Source organism: Esox lucius, chromosome 14, assembly GCF_011004845.1.
Source record: "Esox lucius isolate fEsoLuc1 chromosome 14, fEsoLuc1.pri, whole genome shotgun sequence".
In the NCBI taxonomy this organism is placed as follows: domain Eukaryota; kingdom Metazoa; phylum Chordata; class Actinopteri; order Esociformes; family Esocidae; genus Esox; species Esox lucius.
The window spans coordinates 10,999,833-11,026,356 of NC_047582.1; the positions used below are offsets into that span (position 1 = coordinate 10,999,833).

Sequence of the window (26,524 nt, forward strand, 5' to 3'; positions counted from 1 at the left end):
TATTTAACCAGTATATGGTTTATTTGTATTTGGTGCTTTTTATGTTGTGTTGTGAGATGGTTTGACCAGCTACATTTAAAAGAGTATGTCCTCTCACACTGATTCACTCTAAGGTGAGCAATGTGCCACATTGTAATGTACATCATGTTGATAGGGTGGTGACAACTTGTCGACATACAAAAATAAAGATATTATATACAAAAGTTCTAATCAACTTTTTCTTTGAAGTCCAAAGATATTGCAGTATCTCCCCATACCAGTGAAAAAACATCTCAAAATGAATTCCTCCATTCCAACATGAACAAAAACAGCTGTTATAAAGACACTCAAATCCTACACACATCTTTTTCAGTTTCATATAGAGAACAACTTTTATTAACACACAATGATCATTTTTGGAGAGAGAAAACATTTTCTTACTCAAAGGTTAAATGGCATATGACAAACATCCTTCCATTATTTGGTCAGGACAATGAAACGTCTTTACAAATACATCTGAGCTGGAATTTCCTTGGCATAAAGGCAGTCTTCTGCTGTTACATAATGTAATAACATGTAATTACAGCATTTCATCTGATAGATGATACATGTGGCCCTTTGCAAGCTAAAGCTAAGGATGGGGTCTGTACATGGACAACAGCTTATTGTGTTGCTCTGCAGAATATGTAGTTCATGTGTTTGGCTATACAAGACTGTATTTGGTATACTGAGTCATAGCATGATAGAGCAGGAGGACCAGACCTCCATAACCGTTGGTCATTGCATGATAGAGCAGGAGGACCAGACCTCCATAACCGTTGGTCATAGCATGATAGAGCAGGAGGACCAGACCTCCATAACCGTTGGTCATAGCATGATAGAGCAGGAGGACCAGACCTCCATAACCGTTGGTCATAGCATGATAGAGCAGGAGGACCAGACCTCCATAACCGTTGGTCATAGCATGATAGAGCAGGAGGACCAGCCCTCCATAACCGTTGGTCATAGCATGATAGAGCAGGAGGACCAGCCCTCCATAACTGTTACTCATAGCATGATACAGCAGGAGGACTGGTCATTTCTCTTCCTTACATTTCTCTAGTCACAGCGTGGATAAGCAGCATTATGGGAAATTAGAATTGAGTGGCAGTTCATTTTATGAAGCCACTAATAAGCAAATTAGAGAAACCAGTTTAAGTTTTTGCCCCCTCATCTCTCTTAACTGTGGAATTCATAGCATGGATTGATTGCTGGAAATGTCAATTTCCTGCATCTCGTCTTGGGTTGATTGTCGGCAGAGGTTTGCCAGATGTCCAGACTGGAGGCAACATGGAGTAGGAGAGTTGGAAAAGACACTACGTTTTGACGGAGTACAGCAAGGGTCTAAAAAACAACCCAGTAATTTGTCACTCTGGTGAGGCAGTGTCAGAACATCTGGACAACCTACATATTATCCTGTCATGGGAAAGAAGAGGAAAAAAAGCAAATGAGCTCAGATATTTATTGCACATCATATTACTTTTATAAGCAGTACATCTTCACTAGGTGACACCGTGATGCAAAGATAAGGTTTATTCAATTACAGCATGCGTGTGGATCCATTTACAAAGAACATCAAAGCTTTCCCAAACTCTGTTTTTTTGTTACTTCTGACACGTTTTTCCTTATGAGGCATGAAAAGACAACAAAAATGATACTTTAAATGCGTTTGGTCTGTTGTCAGCATTCTCTCCATTGTGATCAGACATGCTTATTATCATTTTGACATTTGACAAAACGGAAAGGTGTCACAAGGTACAATATTAGTTCCAACAATATCGTTTCTGAATTTCAAAGTAATCATCTAGTTTATTATATCTAGTATTCAATCTGTTCATTACTTCCAGGAGTTTAAGCAGGTAACCCAGCTGATTAGTTTAATCACATCCAGCTACCAACCCTCTGGAACTCCAGCTACCAACCCTCTGGAACTCCAGCTACCAACCCTCTGGAACTCCAGCTACCAACCCTCTGGAACTCCAGCTACCAACCCTCTGGAACTCCAGCTACCAACCCTCTGGAACTCCAGCTACCAACCTAAAACTCCTTCTAGAAGGCTGAACATTGCAGGACACTGACACTCACCCAGCTCTGCTGCGTCCACCCGTCGGTGCCGACCTCTGTGACCTCACATGGCCGTGTGTCCAGTCTGGCTGCCGCCCGGGCGGGCTGGGGGAAGGGGTGTTTAAGGGGAGACTTGGGGTGTCCGGTTCAGACTTCTCTGGAGAGCTGCAGGCGTTTGGCTAGAGAGACGGGCGTTAGGGTACAGTCAGACCGCATTGGTAGCTTCCAGGACGCAGGGGTCATTTGAGACAGGGGCTGACCACCGCAGGCGTGGGGGGGTAAACCAGCGCCACGTTGACCCGCTCTGAACCGTTCTTTGGGCAGATTATCTCGGTCAGGCCTTCGGGGCGCGGCTGGCTTAGCAGCTCACCTAAGAGAGAGAAAGAGAGGGAGAGTTTGTGAATTCAGTTTTTCAATCGATGCAGAGATCTTTCATTCAATGAAATCAGCATGTTGTTTTTCCCCAACAGGACCCCAATTCAATGTTTAGCCAAGATTGAATAAGATATAAGCTGCAACTAAAAATCTATCTTTTCTGCCCACTAGATGGCGATATGACATTACTAAAGACAGCAAGAGCCTGCTCCGGTGTTAAATGAGAGCAGTAACCGCATGTATATTTCCCTTGAGACCTGTGAGGAGTGAAGGGATCCATCACCAGACTGTGTTTATTAGCTGCCCATCTACTCACATAGTCAGGGCGTGTCAACACAATCGTATACAGCAGGTTGTAGGAGAATGTGTGTGTTTTGGTGCGAAAGAAAGCTGAGCGTGTGCATGTGGCAAACATTACATTCATGCGCTCAAGGCCATTTCCTGACTAACAGTGTGGAACAGGCCGACAGCCCCAGTTGTATGTCACATGATCTGGCCTTGCGATTATGGGAATAAGTAAATATCCCTGTGTCCGTGTCACTGACTGGCCATCTGCCGACCCTACAGCCACCGTTGTCTGGCGGCCTTCATACTGTATCAATCGCCCCTTTGCATCTAACGAGGGCGAGAGTCAAGAGAGGCTCAGTCACCTTCATTAATAGTATTTCCTGGATAAAGAGACATCCCTAAACATGGAAGTCCATCCTATGAAAACAGACCTAACTGCTCGTACAGCCCACGTCCTGTTCTTAGAATCCCCCCCCCCCCCCCCCCCCCCCCCGCGTTTTCCCGGACAATGGCAGGACACAGCAGGCGCAGCCAGAACAGAATCCGGAAAAGAGCGAAAGGCAAAAATAAAATGTACCAATTCCTCCGTTGCATCTTCAGTGGAAGGGAACGGGCTTCCAGATCGGTCCTGAGGGTCACAGCCCGTGGCCCTCCTGGGGGCCTGTTCTCTAACGACAGGGCGTGTTGGTCTGTGTTTGTCCTGACAATGGTGGAGATCGCTCCGTTCCAGGCAGGCAGAAACAACAGGCCGCTTGCATCATCCATTACTCAGTACGATTACGGTCATCCCACACATCCTGCCGCCTCCAACTCGGTCTGCGCTCCACTACTCCCATCAACCCACTCTCTAAACGCACAGCCCAGCCACACACTCGGGGTTCGGAACGAGATAAGAGTGGCCGAATTCCACATCGTTATGTCAATTCATTCCCAGGGTCATAGAGCGCGAGGCGGTATGTGCGCCCAGAAGAGCCCAGGGTGAAGACATTATTACGTTCACGTTCTGGACGCGCTGGTATGAACCAGGCTTGATGCTCACAAGCGTTTTTGAAGGTTGAGCAGTGAGGATGGTTTGGAGTCACATTATCCTTTTCCTTGGCTGAATAATGATCCACCCCTCTTGTTGGTCTCGGTCAGGCATCTGCCTACATAGCTCACTAATATTATACTGACCCATCACCAGGACAGTCTGATCTGGGCTTATCTGTTAGACACGGATTGACCTGAATTCATCTGTACCTTCTATTCCGCGGATCTGCTCGATCAACAGAGTGGGGCTCTAGGGCTGTCACTGCTTCTTGGACGGTGTGAGACTGTCACCATGTTGTAATGATAGAACTATCATGGCAACCCTATCCAAGAGGCATAAGGGATAGTTCGCTACCTAGGATATTGCTAGTTAATTACCATAAGTTGATATTTGCTCTGGTCTGGGAACATCAGATTTATTTTAAGCACTGTGTCCATGTCCTGAGTTTACCCATTCACTTCCCTATGCTCAAGAACAATATACATGATGCTCCTCAGGCTAGAGAGCAGTAGCTTCTTTTGTATTCAATAGCTTGTCCTCAACAGCACCTACACCACCAGGCCCATAGATTTTTTTAAAATCCTCATTAGGACAAAGAGGGCCAACTAGCATCCAGGATTAAAGATCATCGAAAACAAAAGCATACTGGACCTAAGGTTAAAGACACTGTATTTCTTGTCCTAGTGAAATAGGTGGGTTGGTCAGCTGTATAAAATTACAGTTAGCTACAGTACACAGGACAGCCTGACATGTGATATGTTTGTGGTTCATTCTTGTGAATGCTGCTGGCACTGAATTTTTCTTTGGAAACGGGGGGGGGGGGGGGGGGGGGGGGATTCTGTTACGGGAAGCGGCACAGATGCTGAATCTCACAGGCAGTTCTCCCTCCGTCAGACGGTCAATACTAAGAACAGTGAAAGCCTCCTCTCCAGTCTCACCCCCTTCCCTGCTGACGGTGTGAAGGCTAGTGACACAGCCAGCAGACGGGTAGGGGAGTCTGTTGGCCCTGGAATGGGCTTGATCTCAACGCCAGACTCCTCCACTGTCAAATCATCAGCAGGCAGGTAGGAAAAGGACCCGGTATATTCCGGCTCTGCTGGACTTGTCCTCCTGCCAGACCCTCACTTTCTCTTTTGTTCTCCAGAGAGCTCTGGCCATAAAAGGAAAACTGCAGTTCCTCCAGACTCACTAGAAAAATAGATATTTTCCTCTCCAATAAAGTCCCAGCAGGAAGCTAAACCCGTTTGGAAAAAGACAAGAGTCTGGGAACATCCACGTTTAGTCCTTTCACAGTGGATGTTCCTTCCTTTCCTTCCTTCCACTCATTTTAGTTTCCTGGTTTGAGGCACCATGGTAGAAAAGGACAAGAGGTGAAGGGGGTTGGGGGAGGAGGCCATTAACCATGATCAATGACGATATGCCCTTGGAGAGGGAGTGGACAAGAAGGGGCATGTGAACACAAGCATAGTGTCTGAAGGTATCTGCCTGAATCCATCTGTCATTGTACAAACTCTGGGTCACCTTGCCACCACCTCAACAAAACATTTCTTCTTTAGCTTTCTTCACGATTGTACCCTTTAAAAACACAAACGTACTTAAACTATCCAATGAAAAGGAGGAATTCCATCCCTCTCTCAACATTTCATTCTACAGCAGCACATCTGTCCCCACCGACTGGTGTGAAGTCAAAAGAATCACTACAGGATTTGAGATAGACCCAGGCATCCAGAGAAGCTCCTCATAAGATCGATAAGAAACCAACAGTATCCAGTGGGAAGTGCTTCGTCAGCCGTTCCAACTGAGAAATAAGGACTACGCTACTTGTAGGCGCCGACTTCTCCTGGCAGACAATCTGCCTGGTGCCATGACAAAGCTGGCAGTGTGCCCAGATCAGGCCCGGCAAACGGGGCCGCCATCTAGCAGCTTTCTGCCGAGTCACTCAACGCTCTATATGAACGAGGGGAGAACGGATACCTCCTCGCTATTCCACTGGTCGTTCTACAGCTACCCGCAACAGCTTGGGGTGGAATACAATCCACATTAAACAAGGGACACACCATGAACAAACACAGTGAGGATGTCACAATGTGCTGTAATCAGATGCCCCTTTAGGGTTAAACAGGGGAAAGGAGGCGGGTCGGAAAAACAAATGACGATCATATTTGGTCTAAATACTCAAATCTGCTTAACTCACAGAAAAGGGATTTCTGGAAGCAATGGCAGGGTTTAATCCCCTTGCCTGTTATGCTGGTCCTCGTGATAACATCTCCACCTAGCCCCGCCCCCTTAATGCAGCATTACTGAAATGGTAAACAAAGACATTGTGCTGTTGGAGCACAGCCACACAGAGAATAACAAAAACAACATTACACAACCACACCAACCTCCTGTCCGTCCACGCCGCCTGCCAACCCCCTCTCCCAATTGCGTGAGTGTTGTGCCCACACAGCTGGGATTCAGGGATTCAGGGATTGAAAGGCAGGGGGACAAAGAAGAGCAGTGGCTGTATTTAAGCTGTACCCCTGCTGCCTCAATATTGCTGGTGGAGAGACAATGGCCATGACAACCGGAGGGTGCGTGAGAGAAACCCGGCCACCCAAACATGCTAAGCACGAACTAACACACCAAAAACTATTATACAGCCTTTCACAGTTCCCCAAATGTCAATATAATTTCAAGCTGAGTCTTGGATTGGGTCCTCCAAAAGATGGAGAGGGTAAGGTCATGAGAGAAGTGGTCAGAGGATGCGGACGGAGTCTGCCGAAGCCCTTGTAGGTAAATCTTCCAAACAGCTGTGGTGTTCTTGCTGCCTAACACTTATTCTTCCATTGTGTGTGACACAACCGAGGGATGCAGCTTTGGGTGCTGGTGCAAGCTCACCACACGAAGAACAGAAGTCAGTTGTCTTCACCACAAGCCCTTTGCCTCAGCAATGACATGTCCCTCTACCTCCCATTCCTCTCACACAACACACCTCCTCAAACAACACTCTCAATATCAGGCAGCCCCAGCCAAGTAAAACAAAAAGCTGGTATTATGTCCAGATGCATTTTGGAAAACAAAACATTAGCAAAATACTGTAATGATAGCTAGCCAAGCAAACAACGGACAATCTGCATATTTGTGGCACAAAAACTAGATACGCAATAAAACTAAACAAAAGTACCTGCATATAAAACATTACATAATTACAGGAGATTACTTCATAGGTTGGTTATCATCAAGCTACCATGGTAACTATAGGACTAATCTAGAAGACCTACAGAATCCTGATCATCTCTGCTCTAATTAGTCACACAAGACTTTGCGTGCACAAGACAAAACCTTTTGTAAGAGAAAAAAACAAACCAATTCTATAAATGAAAACTGATTGTTTAGAGAAATTAGGTTTGTTTGGAACATTAAGCATGACATGAGGTGATAACATCACGGGTGTCAACATATTCGCAGGTTTAAAGAATCTTGCATGCAAATACAGTGCTTTCAGTGTTCCAGTTACTTTCATGGTGATTTATCAGGACTGACAAGTCCACCCTGTTTCCCAACAGCCTTAGCGGTATACATGACAGGCTTGCACTTCCTCAGCGGAGTCCGTGGTCGTGCCTCTTGCACACATACGTCTCTCATCAGCAACCTACCACTCTTCTCCTACTCAGAGTAGAGTGATGGAAAGTCACACCTGTACGGTGTAAAGGGAATACGCTTGGGAGGCCTGTACATAGTCAAATCAATCCAGGTTATTCTGGAGTAAAGTGCTTCCTGGGCCCTGCTTGAATACAGAGCAGTCCAAATGTATTTGGACAGCAACATTTTCTCTTCTGGCTCTGTACTCCAACACTTTTGACTTGACAAAGAGATCAAAGTTCAGACTGTCATCTTTAATCCTAAAAAGTTTCGTATTTAGTACTTGGTTGCAAATCCTTTGCATTTGATGACTGCTGGTTGAGGGAACACAAAGAGGGCGCAAGGCTGTCACCTAGACCAGCAGTCATCGAGACAAATGGGGGCTACTTTGAACAATCTACAATAAGAAATGCATTTTGATCGGTTAGGTGGCTACACGATTGTGTTTTATTTAATAATTTCTTCATTATTATTCTACAATGTGGAGTAGGTGTGTCCAAACATCTGAAGAATACCAACACTCAGAATTCCATCACCCCATTTTATGTGAGCACAAGTATTTGGAGAATTCAACTTAAAGCAAATGTGGACAAAATGTATTTGCATTCATCATATTCATCTTTTAATAGTAATTTCATATGCCTCGAGTGTACAGAAAAAATAGCAATTTTGACTTTACTGTGCGAATACTCACAGAGGGTACTGTATGTCTTCGAAAAGAATCCAGGAATCTGATTAGCTTTGGGTGTGATACTCGCTTTCTATGGCAATACTGACACTGAATCTTTCGAGTTCTAGCTACTGTGTCAGAGTGGGCCGCCACCTCCATGAACTCATTATTCATCTGGTGACATAACTGGCAATAAAACAATGCACAAAGGCACAAACTAGGAGAAAAAATTTGTTCTAAAACTAATAAAACCCAATGGTGGGGGAATATTGACAGAATCATAGATAAGTTTCTACTATCAGTGAAACAAAGCGCTGCAGTCCTATGTACCCCCAGGTGTGGGGTAAAACAAACACTGTACACTAAATGTAGAAACAGTTTGAGCATTCTTTTGCCAGTGACATGAGCTGGCATGCAAGGGGAAAGGATGGGTGGATTGGGTCATCACTAACTAAACAGTTACTCCTTTTGGACTCTGATCAGCAGATGCTACAAACAGTAGTTTGTGACTCTTAGATGCATTCTCCAGTGAAAGAAAGCAGGCCAAAGGTTGAAATCTGAACAAGCCGTAGGCAAGCAGAATCTCCAGGAGATACAGCCAGAAGCTGGGAAAGGCATCAACTGAACTGCCAGGTCTGATAAGGCTGAGCGTTACTCAAAGAGAGTGGCTGATAGTGGTGTGTTCAGTCTACCTCAGAAAGGTCACTTAAAGAGAGACATGAAGATAGTGACAGGCGTCTCAAACACATAAATTAGACTAATCCTGTTGGAACAGTGAGTGGTACCCGCCACCTGACACCGACCGGCACGCGGCCTAAGGACTGCGTGACCTACTTCTCTGCCAGGGGATATGGCCCGAAAATAACTCATTCTGGCCATTCCAAAGCATCGCCATGGGGACGCTGTTGGGCAGGCCCTCCAAACCGCAAGGGAGCCTGCGAAGAATCTGGCTGTGTCAAAAGCAGCCTTTTGGGGTCCGTTGAGTCAGAGAGGGGAGGTCCGGGGAGCCAGCCACGCTGAACTAGCTGCACCTGCGTGTTCAAGATGGCTGTGGTTAATCCTGGCAGCCAGCCAGATGGGCAGAAAGAGTGGAGTTTAATGGCAGGGCACTATCCGGCACATAACCACATCTGCACTAAAAGGAAGTAAGAGGAAGCCTTAAGAGTGCAGAAAACCTTTTGAATTCAATCCCTTTTTCACATCACCCCTTTGCTATGAACAAACCTTCCATGCGTATTTGATCGTTATAGAAGTCACATTTAGACTTCTTTTACAACAATTAAATACATGTTAGTTAAAATAAAAAAATTTAGCAGCTGTCAAAAAACAAACAATTGAATTCCAGTGGATTAACCCTCTGATGAAAGACAGGGCAGGCAAAAAGGACTGCATCCCTCTGGTCTCCAACGACATAGCCAGGGCTGATCGAGCCTTACAATCTCCTCTGGATGTTCTGTGTTTAAACTCAGAGACAGCTGCAGATCTGCATGGACAGCGTGTTGTCAGCCGCGGCGCCAGACGTTTATCTGGTACATAATAAGATGACCACCCCGGCATGGCGCAGCAGGAAGCCCGGCGCTCCCCTCTCATCGCCCTTCGAAACTTAAGCTGTCCAATCACATTATCGGCACACTCACACTGATGGGCCTTGGCTGACGCGGAGTCCCAGTTCACCATCCCATCCATTTTGGATTGAGACAATCCTGGGGCTCAGCTAAAGAAATGCCAATATACTGTAATGCACTTTTGGTTAGCCGTTTAAAGGGTGGGTGCTGTGCGTCGACTCGTAGCATGGTCATACAACGTCGCAAACAACACTGACACGCCGTGGGTTGAATTTTTCCATTCTGAAAGGACTGTCGACTATGCTCAGGGAAATCGGAGTGTGCAGGAAGAGGGAGGGACAGAGAGAGAAAGAGAGGGATTCCCTCCAGTGAAGGTGAAGATACTGTCCACTCGAGCAAAAGAGCTCCCAGTGTGTAAATGTTTTGCGTAAAATCTGTTGGGTGTAGATGAAGACAATATCAAAACATTGCAAATGAACACAGTCCAGTGCCCTCTCATCACCAGTTGTAGAATTGGATACATTCATTACAAATAACGAAACAACTAGGAGAAAATAACATCACCCGTGAAGAACAGACATTTGGTAGCAAACACAGATTAAACCAAGTCCAGGACTGAAATTTAATTCCTACTGAGACTTTCCATTGCTCTCGGTAATTAGTTCAGGACAATGTTTAATCTGTTACTGTAAAACTATGCTTTGGATTTAGAAAAAAAGAAACAGGAACGATGCATTGCATTCCATCATTGTTGGTCACTGGTTGTAAAAGTGCTGCTGTCAAGCCAAAACAGGTCACCGTAAATCCTGTGCCCTCATGTTTGTACTGACTGTCCCATGTTAAAAGAAACTCCCGTTTTCAAATTTCATGGCTGACAAGGACAGTGATTCTACTCAGACTATGGCCATACCCACAACACATTACACATCCAGATAAATATAAAATCCCAGAATGCATCTTTACGTCAAACTGACAACTAAGCAGGAGCCTATAAACCAGAAGGCTCCTTAAACAGCTGTCCATTCCTCAGGGGGTCACCACACCAGGGAGTCAGTGTCACGAGGGACCATGGGTATGATTATGTAACGGAATGCTAACAGCCCCATGTCTTATTTAGCAGCTAGCCGAAGTAGTAGCTAGGTTACTGTGCTAATTAAAATAGACCAAACCAAAATAATCCACATACTATATAATACATAACGTATACACTCACTGGTTGGGTTTAAAGTGGATTCGTTTAATGTTCCTTGTGCAGTACTGACTGATAGACAGCAGGCAAGACAGTCTGCCAAGGACCTCTTATCCTTCACTAAAGCTGCACAACATCAACTTCCCTTTACACCACATCCTCAAACTGAAGGATCTATCTCAGCTGCTCTGCCTGCCCAAGTCAAGATGGAGGAAGAACTGATCTGTAACCATTTAGTCTTTACTGTGACACTGCTCTACTTGGCAGAGCAAGAACAACCCCAGGCTTACAGTTGAATATTGAAAAGGAGTAATAATTTAGGTCAAGTGCCTTGCTTGCTAGAGGGCCATTGTACCCATGCTTCGTTTAGGACAAAAACTGACAGTGACCAATGGCCCATTTATATTACTGCAATCAGCTCCAGACATTTAACCACGTCAAAGGAGTGTGCTCTGACCGGAAACGAGTTATAAAAATCAGTTGGACTAATTTCATTTATAGACACTGAGACATTTACCTTTGAAGACAGACAATGGTTTGCCAAGTGAAAAAAATAAAGAGCTTTCTTTCCTTCAAGGAAATCTCTGGGCTTTAGCCTTGGCAGCTTGGGTCATTTCATACTAGTTTGATACACACAGGGAACAGAAGAAAATACGCAGTTGACGTCATTCACAGCAGAAAACAGACTGGTGACTTAACTAGGCTTGTGTAACTCTTACAATATTAATACAGCAATGCCACAATCTGAACAGTATTCGGGATAAAAATAACGTTGCAAAGAATGCTGATGATTCATAAGGCCGTCTGTTGACAAGCAGCTAGAAACTGTGGCCCTGAGTCAGTGGTAACAACGCGAGCGTTCAGTAGCTGTGGTTGCTAGACAAGTATTTAGTAGCGGTGTTGCTGAGGCTGCAGGGCCAGTGTTTAACGTAGACGCGGTTGCAAACTCCAGCCCGCCTCTTGGCTGTTAATTATAACCGTCCACTCCAGAACATTTTCAACCCAGCAGACGAGTATTCCATGAGTGGGAGGAAGACCCAGTAACCACAGCAACATAGCAAGTTCAAAGTAGTTATTTTGGATTCTTGGAGCAAATTAAACCTGGCTGACAAAGTAAAGAAACAACACTACAGTATAAACATGTCACTTTAAAAACAAGTACCTATGGCAAGATTTTGGAAGAATACATAGGACAATCCATGAGCCTCAGCTATAAAAATAAATATTCAACAGTAATTATTTTAATTACGGTATTTTTAATCAACCTGATCCATGCCCTAATTATTTGCCTTTTAAAATGTCCAGGTCATGTGGTGACCTTTCTAGGTGCCCAGTGACATAATTCCTTTGCATTCACAAAGGATGGAAGTTGAGATTCCCACCTCAACCCTCCCCTCACCTCCACCCATTGCTCCAACCAAAGCTCCACCCAGAGCCGCTGCCTGTCATGTCAGAGATAATACAGAGGAAAGGGATTACGGCACACAACTTTGTCCAGGGCCTCTGACCGGTGACATAACAGGATTGATGTCCTCTCAGAGATTATTAGGATGCATTGAGGACAGATTACATACAGCAAAATAATATATTTATATTAAAAAAAATATCTAGATAATATACAAAACCAAAACCCACAGAATATAGAAATTCTGAAACGTCATTGTTCTCACTGAAATGTCATCGAAATCTAAGCAGTATCATGGTGTTCCTGTGTAGGTGAGACTACACAGTTAGGTGAACACAGGCGTTATATCTAGCACTCAAGCAAGTATTTAGCTCCTAGCTAGAGCATGAGAGTTTGATTTCAAAAGGTATAAAAGAAGAACCTCATCTTTGTAGGTAGACCAAATGCAGCCCTACTTTACTCTCAGTCCAGTCATCTTGGGGACTGATTGACTTGGAGTTCCAGAAGAATATTCCTCAAATGTGCCATTTTAATTTAGCTTGACTTAGTGCTGCCTTTGGCACGACTGATCATACCATACTTTGAGATCGTCTTCAGCTAGAATTTGGCATTCAGGGTACTGCCCTAAAGCTGTATACATCATATTTGAAAGACATTTTCTGCAAAGATCGAGAATTTCTCCTCCTCCTCATGTGGGGTACCTCAAGGCTCTGTCCTATGCCCCATCTTATTCTCATTATATATGTTTCCCTCGGGCTCCATCTTTCAGAAATATAACATCCTCTTACCATTGCCATACTGATGACACCGTTGCACCTTTCCCTGAAATTTGGTGACCACAAATCCCTAAATAACACTGTCTTAGAGACTTTGCATTCACAAAGCTAAAAACTTTCTCCAAAAAACAGAAGTTGTTTTATATGCCCCCACAAACTCCAGGTATTGTTAATAACTTAGGGCCTCTATCCATCAATGTACATAGCTATGCAAAAAATCTCAAATTTTATAAACAAGTAAACGCTGTTGTCAGAGCTAGCATTTTCCAGCTCCTGGCCATTGCCAAATTGAAACACATTCTTACTTTCAATGATTTTCTAGCGTTCATTTCCTCTTGCCTGGAGAATTGCAACTCTGTACATGGACATCTGTCAGTCTTCCTTGTCTCACCTTCAGCTTGTCCCAAATGCAGCTGCTAGGCTTTTAACCAGTACAAAGAAGAGAGAGCATAACCCCTGTATTTGCCTCTCTCCATTAGCTACCGGACAACCACCACCAGATGGAATTCACACAAGTTGGAACAACCTGTAATTTCAGTTGTTTACTTAAATCTTCGGTGTGAGTTTGAATCCAGCTCTCAGTCGGTCTGTGGTTTTGGTTTCCACTGACTGTTCACATCATTTTGTTACAAATTACAAATTTGATCTTTAATATATTTCATTCATCAAGACCCGATGTGTGATTTACGCATTCCTTTAATCTTTTGAAGCCTTGTATGTTTAGTTAGCTACTGGTGCGCTCATAAGTTTGCATACCCTGGCAGAAATTGTGAAATTTTGGCATTGATTTTGAAAATATATGACTGATCATGCAAAATAAATGTCTTTTATTTAAGCATAGGGATCATATGAAGACATTTATTATCACAGTTGTTTGGCTCATTCTAAATCATAATGACAACAGAAACCACCCAAATGGCCCTGATCAAAAGTTTACATACCCTTGAATGTTTGGCCTTTTTACAAACTGGTGAAAATGGATATTAAAAGGTGAAATTCCCAGACTTGTAGCTTTTTTAAATTGCAATTAGTGTTGGTGTATAAATAGTCAATGGGTTTGTTAGCTCTCACATGGATGCACTGAGCAGGCTACATACGGAGCCATGGGGAGCAGAAAAGAACGGCCAAAAGACCTGCGTAACAAGGTAATGGAACTTCATAAAGATGGAAAAGGATATAAAAAGATATCCAAAGCCTTGCAAATGCCAGTCAGTACTGTTCAATCACTTATTAAGAAATGGAAAATTCAGGGATCTCTTGATACCAAGCCAAGGTCAGGTAGACCAAGAAAGATTTCAGCCAAAACTGACAGAAGAATTGTTCGGAATACAAAGAAAAACCCAAAGGTAACCTCAGGCGAAATACAGGCTCCTCTGGAAAAAGACGTTGTGGTTGTTTCAAGGAGCACAATACGACGATACTTAAACAAAAATGAGCTGGATGGTCGAGTTGCCAGAAAGAAGCCTTTTGCTGCGTCAATGCCACAAAAAGCCCGGTTACAATATCCCCGACAACACCTTGACACGCCTCACAGCTTCTGGCACACTGTAATTTGGAGTGACAACACCAAATTAGAGCTTTATGGTCACAACCAGGGAGAGGGGTCAACAAGGCCTATAGTGAACAGAATACCATCCCCACTGTGAAGCATGGTGGTGGCTCACTGGTGTTTTGGGGGTGTGTGAGCTCTAAAGGCATGGGGAATACTGTGAAAATTGATGTCAAGATGAATGCAGCATGTCAACAGAAAACACTGGCACACAATTTGTGTGCCAGTATGACCTTAATATCATTGAGACCTTAATATCATCTCTAATGGGCGGTTCATGCAAGACGACGAAAGACTTTGCATCACCTGGAGGCATTTTGCCAAGATGAATGGGCAGCTATACCTACCTGCAAGAATTCGGGGCCACATAGACAGCTATTACAAAAGACTGCATGCTTTCATTGATGCAATAGACTGTATTAAAAACTAAGGGAATACAGACTTTAGAAGAGGTCAGTTAATTTTTTTCTTTGTTGCCATGTTTTGTTTTATGATTGTGCCATTCTGTTATGACCTACAGTTGAACGTGAATCTCATAAAAAATAAAAGACACGGGTTTCGCCTGATCTGATGTTTTCTTTACATATGGCATATATATTAGCAATTCTCCAAGGGTATGCAAACTTTAGAGCACAACTGTATATGTTTCATGTATGTTTTGTTTGTTGTTTTTTTTGCTTTCTTTTTTTCCTTTATGCAGTCCTAGACACTTCATTGTACAGCACTTTGGTTGACATGTGTTGTTTGAAAATACAATTCATAAATGCGACTTGACTATGAAGTTAAAAAGAAAACAGCTTCATCTTCTTTCATGTCATTCACATCAAACAGCCACCCACACGCACCAGATAACAGAAAAATGTAGGTTAATTGCACTAAACAGTCAGTAATGATTCAAAAGGCCAGGGCAGCAGTATGAGTGACGTGTCACCATAATACTCTTTATATTCAGGATTGTGCCTGAGCAGGGACACTCTAGACATCTGAACTTCTTTCTAAAAGTATCATGCCAAGGTTTCTTGCAATAGTCACTAACAGTATTTCTCTGCTTCAACAGTTGTGACACATTTGTTAAATACTTCCACTAATCAGAAAGTTTGGCCTTTTGATAGTACACCAACTAAGTAATAACCAATTTACTTTACTTTGGTATTTGGAGTATTTTCTGTGCCTCTCAGCTCTCCAGTCTCTTAATGTTTCCAGAAAATAGCTCAGATTCCGGCATCGTTCTTCCTAGTACTTGGCTGTTACTGTTTGGCAATGATCATCTTCAAATCTCAGCCCTCTCTTGACCCTGAATCAGTCCTCGCCAGAGCTGCATCATTTCCCAGCACTTCCATCAGCGGAATGTTTTTATGGGCAAAACACTGTCGGAACAGACCAGAGAAGTCCAAACTAAAACAGACCGACAGATCGGCATTCAACTTTAGCCTCATTTAGCCTCAGTGTAGTACCAATACTGACAGCTGCATATTTCCCAAGACGTTCTGGCATATCTGATTTTCTGGTGAATTTAGGACACGCCAATTAAATTAGACAGTTTCCTCTGGCTGCTGGGGCCCACCAACTCCTCTTATATTGGTTTTTAAAAGATATTTCCAAAGGAATGTACAAAACCTGTAAAGAGATGGATGTGAAGAGGAAACACCTCATGCTGGTCATAGGACTGATATACACTGGTATCCCCCTCCCCTATGTTGTCCCTTTCCTTGTCCATCAAGTCATGCTTCCGACCTGGACTAAGTTTAAATAGACTCTAGACTCACATGCATTTAATAATTATTACAATTGTAATCTTAATGTCTTCACCTGGCACAGCCAGAAGAGGACTGGTCACCCCTCTGAGCCTGGGTCCTCTCTAGGTTTCTTCCTAAATTTTGGCATTCTTAGGAAGTTTTTCCTAGCCACTGAAATTCAACACTACTGTGGTTTGCTCCGTAGGGTTTAAGGCCAGGTGTTTTGTAAAAGCACTTTGTGACATCTGCTGATGTAAAAAGGGCTTTATAAACAAATGTGATTAATTGATAGATCGATAGATAGATAGACCCCTCCATACACAGTCCCCTCAGCTTTCTGGAAGAAAGGAAAGACTTGAACAATAACAACTAGCAAGCAGGGATCCCAACATGTTCAAACAAATGTCCAAGTGAATTTAATCTTATTCACGCCAGAATATCTGGTCACATTTTTTAAAACACAAAGGTGTCGCAATTAAAACAGGAAAAACTAGGTATAGTGGGTGGAGGAAGCTGCAAAGGTACACCATTAAGTGCTTGAGGTAAAGATTAACCAAGCAGCTTTTGAGTTTGCGTACTTGTGACTACACATGTGTATTTTATGTGCTAATCCAACCAACCCAGCTTTTCCTTCTTGGCGAGTCACCTGTAGGACCCTTATCACCAGCGGCCTAATCCCAGAGGATCCGCTAACTGGATTAGAGAAGCTTGCCCGGCGGTAATCAGTCAAACTTGGGTTTGTTCATCCAGATGGAAAGAGAAAGTTGTCCAGGGTTTGCCTTTGACACTAAGAATCAAAGCTGCCTTTGGAGACCAAAGAAATGTAGCACCTAAACTGGAGGCTACATTTCAATCTGGTCTACAAAATATCAAAAGGGTAGTTTATTGACAATTGTTATTTAAAATGACTCGCCAAAATCTATCACATATTTTCCTCTATTTTCTAAATTGGTTTGAGAAGGAGCCTAGTGGTTCGAGCATTTTGACTAGTAACTAAAAACCCACGAGCTGGCAAGGTGGAAAGCCAGCTCCTTCCATGACTAAGCTAACACTTCCCCCTGCTGCCCCTCGTGGCAGCTCCCCTGCATCTCCCCAATTCTCTGCGGGTTGGTTGAAAGGCAAAAAGCAAAATCTCAGTTGGACCAACTAAGAAAAGAACACATGACATGCCAATGAAACTAACACATTTAGCATTTCATGTAATTGAACAAAGCATTGCCAAGACATTTCTATGCTAAGATGTTTCCAGTGTATATATAGGCCAGTGGGCCAAATATATTTGTTGTATAGCAATTCACAGTGTAAGCAGCAGGCTAGGCAGGGAGATGGCGAAGGTACGGTACCACTACAGCAGAAGGGCTGACTGGGCCACCAGCCAGAACTCAGGCTCTGGTTTCTTACAGGTCTCCCACTCAAGGTCGACTGATGGCAGCTTGGATGTTTGCACACGGAGCACTTTGATCTGCTTGGTTTTTCAGGAATGCGTACTGTAGCCCCAAGCGAAGCCCAACACATGTCCGCGGCTTAACCCCACGTGGACAGTACTTAACGCCAGAAATGACTGCTATACAACACGGCAAAGACATGGGCGAAAACACAATCTAGTGGAGCCAAACAACTACTTTGTCTGAAGCGGAAGCACGTGTTTGTATTGATCTGTCTGTGAGCTACTTGGTATTCAGTAGAAAACACAGCAAAAGGTATTAAGCTGAAAATATGCAATAGAACCAAAATATCAACTGTGCCAATAGCCTACTAACATGAATAGCACCTGTGATCAGCTCTGAATCTGGTCTGACACAGAAGTAAAAAAAAAAAAAAGTAAAACACGTTGGGTACGCGTAGAACCGTTGTTCCCAGCCGGAGGTTAGTAAGATTTCCCTCAAAAGTAAAACTATTTCAACAATCTATTCCAACACCATGGGTTTATTTAAATACCGGCCCTTTGTGTGGTCAGGAATGAGTGGTCAGATTATGTTCAAGGACAAAGAGGAATGTAATTGATCAGTTCCTATCAGTTTAAACCATGTTATCGGTCTGATCATACTGTTCTGCTCATGCACATCAACGAAGAAATAATAATTAACAGCACATTACTGAATAGTTGCTCACCAATTAACTTTCCCTCACTAGTCACTCGCATTTAACACACATACTACTTCCCTGCTTACAAAACAAACATACGATGTTGAAGATATTGCATCACGTAGGAGGGTAAATGCTGTCCGCCTGGCTTAGACTTTTACAGCTTTCTCCAGCCATACTGAAGTTAGGCAGATGAGCTCATCAGAAAGACTGAAATGCATGCCTTTGTTTGATGCTGAGATCTCAGGAGGAAACAAATGAGAGGAAAGGATTGTGGCAATGGAGGTCTTCCCTCTAGATTCCACAGAAGATAAAGTGTATTGAAAGTCCTTCATGTTTAGTCTAGCAAGAGGAGCCCCAACACTGAGTCAACAAGCGGCAGCAGCCAAAAAAGACACAGCCATATTAGGACAGATGAAAAGCTGTGCAGCTAAATGCAGGATAAACACTGCTTGTGGAATAGGTGGTACATTCTTATTTCTTTATGGGGACGAGCTGAATCGCTGATGTTTCTACAGGAGTACTTTATAGCATTAGAAACCATTTAATTTCTTCAATAAGCACAAGAGACCGGGTCACGCTCAAATGTGAAAAGGCAGGAGGAGCAGAGAAAGCCACTCACATGCAAAAGTAACAGAGTCTGCTTAACCAGGCCTTTTGACCAGACTGACAGATCAGACATGCAGATTAGAAGAAGGGAGTTCCAGGTGCTTCAAGAAGCAGAGGTGCCAAACAGACAAACACATCCTGTTGGAATGGAGCACGCAAGCCAAGGACAGGATAAATCCCTGATTAGACACAAAGGCCTATGTTACCACCCATCCACGTAAAGTTTCAGAAACTCAAAGAAAACCACCTTGAGCAGTGAGGGAACTAAATGCATGGTACATGGATAAATGGAAATATTCAGTCTATAAAGACCAATACATATATTAGTCTATATTTTTACAATGTACAGTATAATCTACTTCTGGCAGATATTTGATGTGCTCTCATTTTGTCCACCCTTTCAGTTGTTCCAGGTCAGCTAATGGCTAGCATTCATTCAGAAGCTCACTGCTGGTGAGGGTCAGGAGCAGGCTACGTTGCACAGGGATAGAGTTCCATTCCTTGAATTCCAATCCCTAAACCTGCAACACATTACAACCCCCACTCGAAAAACAAAACCTTCACCTCCTTTCCTTCTCCCACCCCATTCACAGGGTCAGTCTCGCAAGCATTCGGATGACAGTTGACATGTATCCTGATGATACTCAGATCTGAATTGGGCACAGAGAGTGGGAGAAAAAGTATGGAATACTGCAGTAGTACTGTACAATAAACATTCTTTATCTCAGATCAGATACAATAACACTGCAGACTCAGAAAAACAAATGTGGCTGACAAAGAGGAGGAAATGCTTTGACCCATGCAAACAATGAGGAGTTTACAGCAGGGTTGCTTTCTCTCTGGTCCAGTAGCTGAGGAAAGTTTTCCTTTCAGCCCAAGCTAAGCTATCAGCTTCCAGCCTTGCTTCATTAACCAAGCAGAAACCAATCAAATGTATTTATAAAGCCCTCTTCATATTAGCAGTTGTAACGAAGTGCTTTTACAAACAATTTTTTTTCTCTCTACAGGATAATGACCTTGCTAAATAATCTTTCATGCACAAATGTAACCCTATTTCCCAAAAAGTTGAGGTTGCATAAAATGTACACCTTATATGGAATAGAAAATAGTACAAGGAAAATATATCAAATGTTGAAACTGAAACATATGATTTTTTCTTGAAAAATATGCTCACTTTAATGCACTGCATTAAAAACAGACACAATACTGCAGTGGAAATCACAGCATGGGCTCAGGAAAACCCACTTCAGATCACACTTCCGAAAACCCAAGATTCAGAACCACCAACGCCTTCTCTAGGCCCGAGCTCATTTAAGATTGACTGAGGTGAAATGCAAAACTGTCCTATGGTCTAACAAATCAAAATTGAAATTATTTTTGGGGATCGTGGACACTGTGTCCTCCAGGCAAAAAAGGAAAGGGACCATCCAGCTTGTTATCAGCACACAGTTCAAACGCTAGCATCCTGATGGTATGGGGGTGCATTAGTGCACATGGCATGGGTGACTTGCACATCTGTGAAGGCACCATTAATGCTGAACAATATATGTTTTGGAGCAACATATGCTGCCATCCAGATTATATCTTTTACAGTGAAGGCATTGCTTATTTCAGCAAGACAATTCCAAACCAAATTCTGCACGTATTACAACAGCATGGCTCGATAGTAATTCTGAGAATGCAGAGTGTTGTTAAAGGAAGAGGTGATGCAACACAGCGGTAAACATTCAAATCTAATTCAAAATGCCCATGCAATTTTCCAAAAACAATAATATTTCTCAGTTTCAAGATTTGATATGTTGTCTTTGTACCATTTTTAATTAAATATTGGGATAAATGATTTGGACACCATTGCATTCTGTTTATATTTACATTTTATGCAGCATCCAAATTTTTTTGGAAACAGGGTTGCAAATGTATGTATCAGAAACAGTACAGTTAACATCTAATTTCGGGGGATGGGCCCATTTTGTAATCCTACACTCAAAATGATTTACCATGGATTGGCTTATGAGCATTATCCTCGTGCGGAGTTTACTTTGAGTAGACCTACCTGACTAACAAACATTTGCAGAAAGTAAATATCAAGAACCTTTGACACCGTTTCCAGAAAAGGAAAGGTTTCATAGTTGCTCAGTGTGTATAAAAATAATAATATGGCTCATATTAAAACTGTCATATTTTTTTAAACCATTTCATATTCACAATATATTTATATATATCACACACATGGTAGTGTGTGTGTGTGTGTGTGTGTGTGATATATATATATCTCAGACACACACGAGGGCTTTACCAAACCAATTCTAAAAACCGAATTACATAAATTAATTTGGAAGTAATTTTTAATTAACAGAAAAATATAACACCTGCTTTATTTTGATCTATCAGATAGTAGATGTGACTAGCTAAGCTCCAGTGTATTAGCAGGGGCTGGTCTGCATCCCAGTTCTCGAGCCAGTCAGACAGACGATTGCTCCGGAAGCCCAGGCACGCCAGAGAAAGAGCTCTGAAACAGCACTGCCTCCTGTCTAATGATTCAAACCAGCAACTCTGCAGACATGAACTAATCCATAAAGACCGACAAAGCCCTCCCTGGGCCAGAGGGAAAGAATGATGGAGGGACAGAGGAAGGGGGATGAGGGAAGCGGAGTGTGAAAACGAGTATGTGAAATGACATACAGAGAAGAAACGAGGGTAGAACGACCAGGGAATGGGGTAGACAGAGACAGCCATCGAGCTGGCCAAGACCCAGCTGTCATTCTCGTGCTTGCTCAATTTGGGGCCACACCTAATTTACCAGATCTGAATAATCCTGTCTGGCAAACAGCTAGAGCACTGCAGACTGCTTAAGCCGAAGATATGAACCCAACATTTGCAGGACTATTATAAATACACTGTTTAATAGGGAAAGATTTTAAAAAGCAAGACATTCCCTCAGAATCTGCCATTCATAGGAGGAAACAGCACCGTTCACACAAGAGGAGCACTCTGAATAGGTGATATGATGACGACATACTAGACAATGTTGTTCTCACTGTAACCATAAACATGGAAAAGATGTCAGATTTCTACATATGCCCTTGGAACGATGGCCACAGGGCACTGTGTATCATAACGCAGAGGTGACAATGGTCTCGTTCATGCTGGGTGATCCATCGATCTGTCGTCACATTCCAAGAAAATAAAGGCACTACGCATTGCCATGGCAACACAGTCTACACCACCGTGTTAAAACTTGCCTATGATCTCAGCAGGAGGCCCAGAAGAGACAGCTAGAAGGCTCAGAGGTGGGGCTTGAGGCCACATCGCTCACCCCACCCCGACAGTCTTCAGCTGAGATAATGTCACCACCAGCCCCACCGTAGCCTTTGTTTCGCCTCCATCCCTTCCTGACTGAGAGTTTCTATCAAATGAGTCACCCTCTCACAGACACAGGAATAAAAAACCTAGTGATTCAATGGGCGCACAGCACAAGGGTGATACATGAATCTACAGTCAGTACCATATGTCAGGACTTTTTTTGGACACATACATAAGACAGAACATGTTTGTTATTAGTGGTTCAATCTACCATTTCATCCATCAACATTAATCCCAGGGGAGGCGTATGTCATGAAAAATACACGTATCAGATGTTCCCACTATAAGATAGCTCCATAATGCCATTATGATTCCAAACCATTAGTAACTGATATGCATCGGTATCATCTTACATTCCCAGTCGCACGCACCACATGCATATCAACCCTCAACATTGGCATTATAATAACAAATAGTGTCAGGCTGTTAAAAATTTGTGACTGGTGGTGGCCTTACATCTCTGAAAATGTTGGAAACATCAAATCTCCATAACAACGCAGTACCCAATCAGAATGAATATAGTAATGTGAGAACTGCAGTAAATGTTACATTAGCACCGAATGGATTGTGATACTATTTGTGAGGTCCCTGGCAACTCCCTCCCCAGTATAGACTAGAAAGCCCATTCATGTATGTCACATTTTTGATTAAAGTATGCATACTGAAATTAGCCTAGTTCTGGGAGGCCTGGCAAGGGTCTCTAGACAACCTCCAAGATAAAGAGAGCATCAGAGTATTTAAATTAGAGAGAGGGGGTAAGTATATTTACCAGAGAAGGTGTGTGGGTTGGGCGACCCTCGCTTGAGGCACTTGGAACAGACAACATGAACGGTGTAGTAGAGCCCAGGCCACTCCTGCAAAAGGACATTCAGCTCCTCAACTAGTGGGGTTATTGCTTGCCAAGCGGTCCAGATATTTGGTAGGGAGGCATGGCTGGCTATGGAGAGGGTGTCGACCTGCAACCTCCCCCGAGCTGGTCGGTAGCTGACCAGAACAGGCACTTTACCACGGTAGGCAAAGATCTGATGCTTTCCGTCCGACCTCTGCACAACATGGCTGTTGATCTTCACACTGTAGCGCGCAAACAGTCCGGGAGGGAAGATGAAAGGGAAGCTATAGTCAATCTGCAGCTGCTCCACAGAGAAGAACTGGCTGGCAGCCGCTACGCCCCCATTCACCCAGGCCTCGGCGTGGGGCTCCTCATTGCTGACATAGCTGGGGAACTTGTACCAGACGGTGGCCCCGTTCAGGGGCTTGCTTCGGGGCTTGTTGATGCAATAGCACACCCCCATCTTCTCCAGTAACTCCATGATGAGGTGGAGGTCCTGCTGGGTCTGGATGAGAGGTCTCAGGAGCAGCCGGATGACGTTGGAGGGCAGGAGGCCATGACTGAGGAAGCCCTCCACGTGATGCTGAAGGTGGGTGGCACCAAGTCTCTCCCCCTTCTCCCCCTCTTGAACTGCACCACTCCTCTTCTTGATCCCCTTCTCCCCGTTCGACAGGAGCCTCTCCAGCAGCGTGGACTCATCCCTCTGGAGAAAGACGTTTAGGATGGCAATGAAGCGCGGTAGGTTGTGGAAGACGTACTCCTTTAGCGTCAGACTGTCCTCGAAGTAGAGTAGCTTCCCACTCTCATGAAGGTAAGACAGGGCACTCTGCAGGCGGTCCTCTGTGAGTCCAGCCTGGAGGCCCAAGCGGGCGGAGTCCCACCACGAGAGCCACAGGTCCTGGGGCTTAAAGTGCAGCTCCTCCAGCATCTGCCAGGACTTGGGCAGCACACGATGGAGGTTGGGGAAGATGTCCCTGTGGTCAGCCACTGACATGAGCTTCTCCCGCAGTCTCTGGATGTTCCTCTGGCTCTCTGTGCAGCTGACACACAGGACAGGGGAAAGGATCTGCAGTCTGTGGTTGAGCATGTACTGCAACTGGGCTTTCTTCCGTCTCAGATTCTTATCCGTGACACCGTAAAAGAGGATCTGAGGGCTGGAGGTGCGGACGTTGTAGCCCTGCTCCAGGGCGTGGTCTACTTGCTGTGTGAGGCTCCGCAGGCAATGAGTGTCCCATTTCTCCTGCAGGGCAATTTGTCTGTGTATGTCCAGACTTTTTTCCTCCACCTCCATGTCTCCACACAGGTCCGAGTGTGTGCCCACCATGCACACCACCGCGTGGGGCACTTTGGCACCGAGAAGGTGGAGGAAGTAGCCCACATGGGCGTAGAAGTTCTTGGGTGAGTATGTTTTCAGATTCACTACCAGGACATACAGAGCACCAGGCGAGAGAAAAAAAGGTTTGATGAGGTCATAGTTTGGCTTGCCTGACAGGTCATACACTAAAAACGTAAGACTGCGATCAGCATCCGCCACCCAGTTAGTCACATCAATCCCTTGGTTTCCCTGAGCAGAGCTGGCATCCTCCTCACTCACCACGCTCTGCCGGAGACGTGTTTTCCCAGCGTTTTTCATCCCCATCAGGACCAGTTTCAACCTGGGCTTCACAGCGAGCTGGGAATGTGCAAGTTCCTTTTGATAGGCAGCGATGTAGGGGATACCCTTCATACAGACCTCATATGGAGGCTGGATAAGGGGGTTATCCTTCACCTTCCAAATGTTTACCTTGGCAAGTTTTCCAAAGTTATCTGGAAGTATGGCTATTTGGTTACCCTGTAAAACAAGCTCCTCCAGTCTCTCCAGCTCCACAATGGAGTCAGGCAGATAAGTAATTGTATTATTGTCCAACCAGAGGTTTGCCAACCTACGCAGCTGGCCTATCTCTTCTGGGACAAAAAACAGTTTATTTCTGCTCAGGTAAAGCTCTTCTAGTCCGGTAATGTTCAGGATAACTTTGGGAAACTCCTCGAACTCATTAGACGATAGATTGACCATTTTTAGTCTCTGCAGGTTTCCAAAGGAACAAGGCAGAAGTGTGATGTTATTACTGTCCAGCATCAGACTCTCCAGGTTCTGCAGGTGACAGAACGCATCAGGTAGCCGGGAGATATGAAGACTGCTGAGCCAGAGGATCTTGATGGACTGCAGCTTCATGATGTCATCTGGTAGACACACAAACGTATTCCCAGAACAGTCGAGCTCCTCCAGGTCTCTAAGGGCCAGAATCTCCGGAGGGAAAATGTTGAGCTTGTTGTGATCGGCATCCAGAGTGCGGAGCCTCTTAAGCTGTGAGAAGGACCTAGGGAAATCCAGTATGTCGTTAAAGCTTACGTCCAGCTCCTCCAAGCACTGCAGGGCCCCAATCTGTGAGGGCAGGTACTGGATCTTGTTGTGACTGATGCAAAGCTTTTTCAGCCCCTTCAACAGGCCTATGTCCTCAGAGAAGTGGCTTAAGCAATTGTGACTCATGTCCAGCTCCACAAGCTGACCCAGTTCAAACACCACAAAAGGAACTGTGACAAATTTGTTTCTGCGGAGGACAAGGACACGCAGGTTTGTGAGGGTGGACCCTAATCCTTCTGGTAGTTCATGCAGTGAGTTATTGCCTAGATTGAGCACCTCTATCTCGCTAATATTCTCAGGTAAAATGATCTTCTCCCTGTTCTTAGAGCAGAGGGTTAGCTGACGCAGGTTGCTTCGAAGCTTCCTAGAGCGGAGAGCAGCATCCCTCCACAGCTTAGCCGTTTTGAGGTTGTTCTCCTTGTCTTCCATGGTTTCACAGCCCGACCCCTCCTCCTTGTTTTCATTGAGAGGAATCATTAATAATTATCCGTGTAGCATGGCGGTCTAGGTGCCATCGTTTTATCGATTAATGTTCTTATTATCAACAATCCAAACAACAGGGAAAACGACAGCAATTCCATGTCGAGACAGAAAACAATGTTCATCAATGGTATCAAGTCGACTGAACCTGGCCAGCAGCGCTTCACGCATCTTTTATCTACGCCTGCAGACCGCACAATGAAAAGGGAAACCTACCGCAATTTCAAGTCAAACATAGAATCCGAGCGGTTGGGCTGGTCCCGCCAGCACATTCTCTGGTATCACAATCGAGTTCCATTATCAAGTTCCATTATCAAACAAAGAATAGATTAAACCCAAATAAAGGCAAATCTCTGCCTCTTGTGCCTCGCTCCGCTCTGCCTGTGTTCTCTCGTGAGCAGCTATCTTTGCTGCTCAAGGGAGAACGAAACAGCAGCAACGCCTAGAACACACTGCGTCAGATTTTTG

The 26,524-nt window shown here is 44.2% G+C and overlaps 1 protein-coding gene across 1 annotated transcript; it reads right to left on the reverse strand.

Annotated features, from left to right (window-relative positions):
- Positions 1–26,524, reverse strand: mfhas1 (malignant fibrous histiocytoma amplified sequence 1). Its single transcript, XM_010877258.5, has 3 exons — positions 23,116–26,524; positions 2,104–2,452; positions 1–1,434 (listed from the first exon to the last, which is right to left on the reverse strand). Exons 1-2 carry the CDS (start codon positions 26,051–26,053, stop codon positions 2,322–2,324), a joined length of 3,069 nt encoding a protein of 1,022 aa, XP_010875560.2. The 5' UTR covers positions 26,054–26,524; the 3' UTR covers positions 1–1,434; positions 2,104–2,321.

What these genes read in the sequence shown, in the direction of transcription:
- mfhas1 (XM_010877258.5), bottom strand. Translation starts at nt 26,053, where the DNA reads ATGATTCCTCTCAATGAAAACAAGGAGGAGGGGTCGGGCTGTGAAACC. An exon ending in CAACCCACACACCTTCTCTG is followed by an intron (nt 2,453 to 23,115) that starts GTAAATATACTT and finishes TCTCTCTCTTAG; the next exon opens with GTGAGCTGCTAAGCCAGCCG.